General features: G+C 36.8%; 1 protein-coding gene across 1 annotated transcript in view; it reads right to left on the bottom strand.

Annotated features, from left to right (window-relative positions):
* Positions 1–4,127: 4,127 nt before the first annotated feature.
* The window catches only part of LOC137658543 (UDP-glucuronosyltransferase 1A7-like), an 11,655-nt gene continuing 10,982 nt past the window's right edge, over positions 4,128–4,800 (bottom strand). The window contains exons 8-9 of the mRNA XM_068393389.1: positions 4,566–4,679; positions 4,128–4,417 (exon numbers count right to left, since the gene is read on the bottom strand). Coding sequence (XP_068249490.1) covers positions 4,255–4,417; positions 4,566–4,679 — 277 coding nt within the window. The 3' untranslated portion in view covers positions 4,128–4,254. The remainder of the gene's footprint in view (positions 4,418–4,565; positions 4,680–4,800) is intronic.

Genomic DNA, 4,800 nt, shown 5'->3' with positions numbered 1-4,800 from the left:
ATGTGCACTATCACCTTATACACAAACACTCACAACATGCAATAGTTAAAATAATTTATTTTTAGATGTATAATGATAGCAAATTAATTATGAGCGTCTTCTATAGGGTTGTTAACTTACAGTACTCATGTTTATAGAACCTTTTAATTGTATCTAATCCTAATTACACTTAACAGAGCCTTATATTTCAAGTACTTGGTTGGTTATATTGGTTAATAACACTTTTATCCGCATAGAACAAGTTTCAGTGTTTCAATTTTGAGTGTCATCCTCCTCCTCAGTATCAACCTCTCGAGTGTTATTTGGATTGTTACATTTTTCAATCTGGCAAAGGCCACATACTCCTGTGCAAGGGAGTCCATAACGTCTTCAGCTGCATCGAGATAATCTGCATCCCTCTGAACAGTTGCAATGGACAACTTTCAAGAGTTTGTCAGGTGCAGCATTGTTTTGGGTCATAACTTGTACTAACTGATTATTCTCGAGTTTCCATCCTCATTCAACTGGGTTCATTTCACCTGCCTTTCCCATCCATACAATAATTTGGAAGCACACACGTTGGCTATGGAAACTTATCGCTGATGATGTTGGGGGCGGGGGGGGGGAGCCTTTCAGGAGGGACAAATGCTTCAGCAGTTACCACTTTCTTGGTGATAATGGTATGGCACAGTGAGGATAGTGTATCATCAGATTTGCCTCCAAAGCAATCAACCATCAGTTCTTTGCCAAGATCTGATATCTCCTCTGAGATTTGTTTTGAAGGGTGAATGCACTCGCACAGGACTTCATGACAGGGTCAGATTTCACTAATTTCCGGAAGACTGACTTTTCCAATGCCGAAAATCCTTGAAGTGGAATCACAGTTTGAGTAGGCATGTACAAAGAGTAATTTAGTGCATACATCATCTCCTAGAGTTTCTTTCAACAGGTTAATGTTAAATAAATTTACTTTGTGTTCTCTTGACTTTGCTTGCACCAGAACGGAAGTAAATGGTCTCATTGTCTGTTCTGGTATAATGAAGGAGCAGGATCAGCAAATCTGTATCCTCACCAACCAACGTTGTGGTGATGATGATGGTATAGTTCAACAGTTGCCTTAACAATATCATCTTCTGCTTAACCTGGTGACTGAATGACATGGCATCCCCTTTTAGTTAGTGCTGTGCTGATAAGAGAAATCATGTCCGTTTTATTTTTGTCACGAGATAGAAAGTCCTCCTTTTTGCCTGAAAACTCTGTTTCTGCTGTGAAACTAAGGGTGCAGCCTCATCTCAGATGTGTGTTGTCTTTTATAGAAGGGCCTTCACCGTATCCATCGAACACCACTGTTACTTGTCCATAATTTCTCACAGTGAAGTCTGCATAAGACTCGGCTATTGTATAATATGAGTCGCCTTTCTTCCATGGTAAACGATGGAGCAATGAGCCTCCATCAAGAACATAACAATCTGTTTTAGGTTTAGAGTTAATCACAGCCTCACTTGAAAAGCCTGCAACATGGTCTCTCATTGCCTGAGCAAGCAGAGGTTTATCTGCTTTTCGAAGAATGTTCCTGGTCTTAAAGAGGGCTGGAGGATATGGGCTTAGCTCATATGTCAAAACCTCGTCAAGGGAAAGATCTCCTGATCTTGACACGACAAGGAAACGCTGGAACAGAAGGGCAGGATCAATGGTACGACCAGGAGCAATCTTCACAGCAGAGCTATTTACAAGAGTTTGGGCTCTGTCTTTCCGCTTAAATTTGTAAGTAATTGCTGGCTTTACAATCATATCTTCCATTTCACTTCTTTCTGGACGACAGGTGTCTGTGAGCACGAAACCGGTCAAATATTCAACTACTTATGGCTGAATATTTGACCTGTTTCGTGCTCCCAGACACTTGTCGTCCAGAAAGAGGTGAAATGGAAATCTCTCTCAAACACCCGGACATCCCTCAACTAATATGAGTGACTGTACCATCGGTTGTGGAAGCTGCCAATGACAGCCGAATGCACAAATGTGGCTGCCTTCAAGAAAAACCTGAAGACTTATCTTTTTAGAAAGTGTTATAATAGTGACCTGAAAACTATTAAGCCTGAATACAAATGCTAGCGAAATAACTGATAACGATACAGAGCAAAATATTAACTGGAAAGGAATTATTTTTTCATACACCAAGGCCCGCCTGAACAGACCTTTAGTGTTTGATGGAGGGCGAGAAATAAACCTCTAAAAGTAAAAGTAAAGTAAAACAAGTTTCTACGGAATTGGCTCACGGGAAAATAACCTGGAGTCCTAAATATCTAACAACACTTGGAAAGTATTTTGATAATAAGGCAATACATGTAAATACTGTAAAACTCTTGGATAAACCGGACAGTAAAATGAAAAAAAGTATGAATATTTTAATACTGGGATTTGGAATCAACCAGATGTAAAATAAATAAATAAATAAATAAATAAATCTACTTTCAGATGACCACATGGTTTGCATTGCATTTCTGAAATATAACATCCATAGTCTGACACATTTAGGATTGTATCAGACTGGAGCTTGAGTCTCAAGGCCATGGAATGAGAACCAAAGATTAATAAATATATGATTGCCCTTGTGAAACCAAATTCTAGCATCCTAGAGACAGATTTAGAAACTATGATTTAAAACGACGGACTGTTGGTTTGACAGTCTCTCCTATATAAAAGAATTAAGATATTTTCATTAATAATCACTTGTATCACACTTAATCGGTGATATCAGACTCGATAGGCTATACGGATTTCCATTTGAAACTCTACTTGAGTAGGGTTAGAGTCGGAAGGATACCTTTTGATAAACCCAAATTGGGCTATTTTACTTTACTTTACTTACTTTAAGGGCTGTTTTTCTGGTCCTATACAACAGGAGCCCCATACTCTCTCAGGGTCATTCACAATCGTTTTATCATGTGCATTCCAAGGCATTAGGCGAGGTTGAAAAATACTCAGGAAAGAAAAACATACAGAAATAACATATAATACTTACCTATGCATTAAAAAAAAAATGTAATTGATTCCGATCACAAACATGAAGTTACATCAAACTAGAAACTACAAGGAATTTCATACAACTTTATTGTATAACATCATAAATAAAATCAGAATTGCCATCTACAGTACTTCCAAGGCTTCACAAAATCGTACCTTATTTCCACAACTTTTCGTTATTCAAGCAAATCCTTTCAGTATCTTAAAAAAACACTTCTTATAGGCAAACTCATAAATAAAAATATAATTTTTCAAAAGAATAAAAATTGTGATGAAATAAACTTTAATATCAGTATCCAAAATCTCTATCATAAGCGCATAATCTCGACCTTTATCCATTTCTAATTAGTCTTACTGTTCATTTACCCTCTCTCTCTCTCTCTCTCTCTCTCTCTCTCTCTCTCTCTCTCTCTCTCTCTCTCTCTCATATTACCAAATATCTTTTTCTTAGTGCAATAACAACACAGAGTATTTGGAGGCCACGTACGTATAAAAAGCAACGATAAGGCTGGGGAAATTTCATAAAAAACAGGTTCTTATGATTTTGATTCAACTATGGGCTTAATGAGGCAAAGCTGCAGACCAGCTATCCTCTGTAAACATTTCTACTATTGATAAAAAAGTCAAAGCTAAATCTTAACATTTCCTTTTCGTCAATCATGCATGCTAAAGTTATGCCAGTACAGTACACGATAACTCACAAGATAAAGTCCGGAAATCACAAAAAAAAGTAGATTTAAAAGCATGAAAGGTAGTGATAAATGACGTGCGAAGAGTATCGGAATAGGAGTGAAATCTTATCATTTGATCCATGAAATTTCACAAATTGATCTTGACCACAAACCATGTTAAACAATCTTGGATAATATTTAGACACAATCTTTAAATATCATAACCTGCAAAAGCCTGTTGCAACACATTTCTGAACACTTGCAATTTATTGGCTTACTTCATACTCATGGAAAATCTTATCCTTTAAATGCCAATGTTATTATCCTTCAAACCATTTTATCTATTACAAATTCTTAAGATATGTATACATATATACAAACATACATACATTCACATACACACACGCATATATATATATATATATATATATATATATATATATATATATATATATATATATATATAAAACTTACGAATCATCTCATCCTTTCCACATACAATACCTAGTCATATGCATCCGACATCCTTACTTTCTCCCACTGTAGGGATCAAACTTTTCCACATCATCTTCTTCTTTATCTACTCCGCCTTGGCTTTCTGCTTCTTCATTATGATTGGGAAGACGACAATTCCTACAGCGATCAACACAGCCATGAGAATGGTCAGCAGGACGAGCAAGAACAAGTACACGTCCGCATTGCTCTGTTGGAGGAGGAGCAGACTGCTGCTCTTGGTTTCGTACCTGTTTTGTAGTCAATGGATTTGGGATGAGATCTTCCATCGTGGTTAATTTCATTAATATTTTATTTGAGTAACGCCAAAAATAAACAGACAATCTTTTCCTGTCAAGAGGCCACATTTCTCATAAGATTAAAAACAACAAAACTAACCTGCGTGAATAAGGTTTTCTCAAGACTCTTTCTAAAGAAAACAAAAGACGATCCGCTGCCGAGACAGGTTGGTCATGGAATTCTTCTCCAAGTTTACGAGCTCTTTCACGGTATCTGTCGTGGATAAGGGGCCAAAATTTCACTACAAAATTCAATGTACACAAATAATTGAAGGTACATACAGTTGGGATCACTATAATCATATTTCACGAATCTAAAAAATCAGCCATACTGG

The sequence above is a fragment of the Palaemon carinicauda genome, chromosome 19, assembly GCF_036898095.1.
Source record: "Palaemon carinicauda isolate YSFRI2023 chromosome 19, ASM3689809v2, whole genome shotgun sequence".
In the NCBI taxonomy this organism is placed as follows: Eukaryota; Metazoa; Arthropoda; class Malacostraca; order Decapoda; family Palaemonidae; genus Palaemon; species Palaemon carinicauda.
This window is presented reverse-complemented; position numbering and strand designations above follow the sequence as displayed.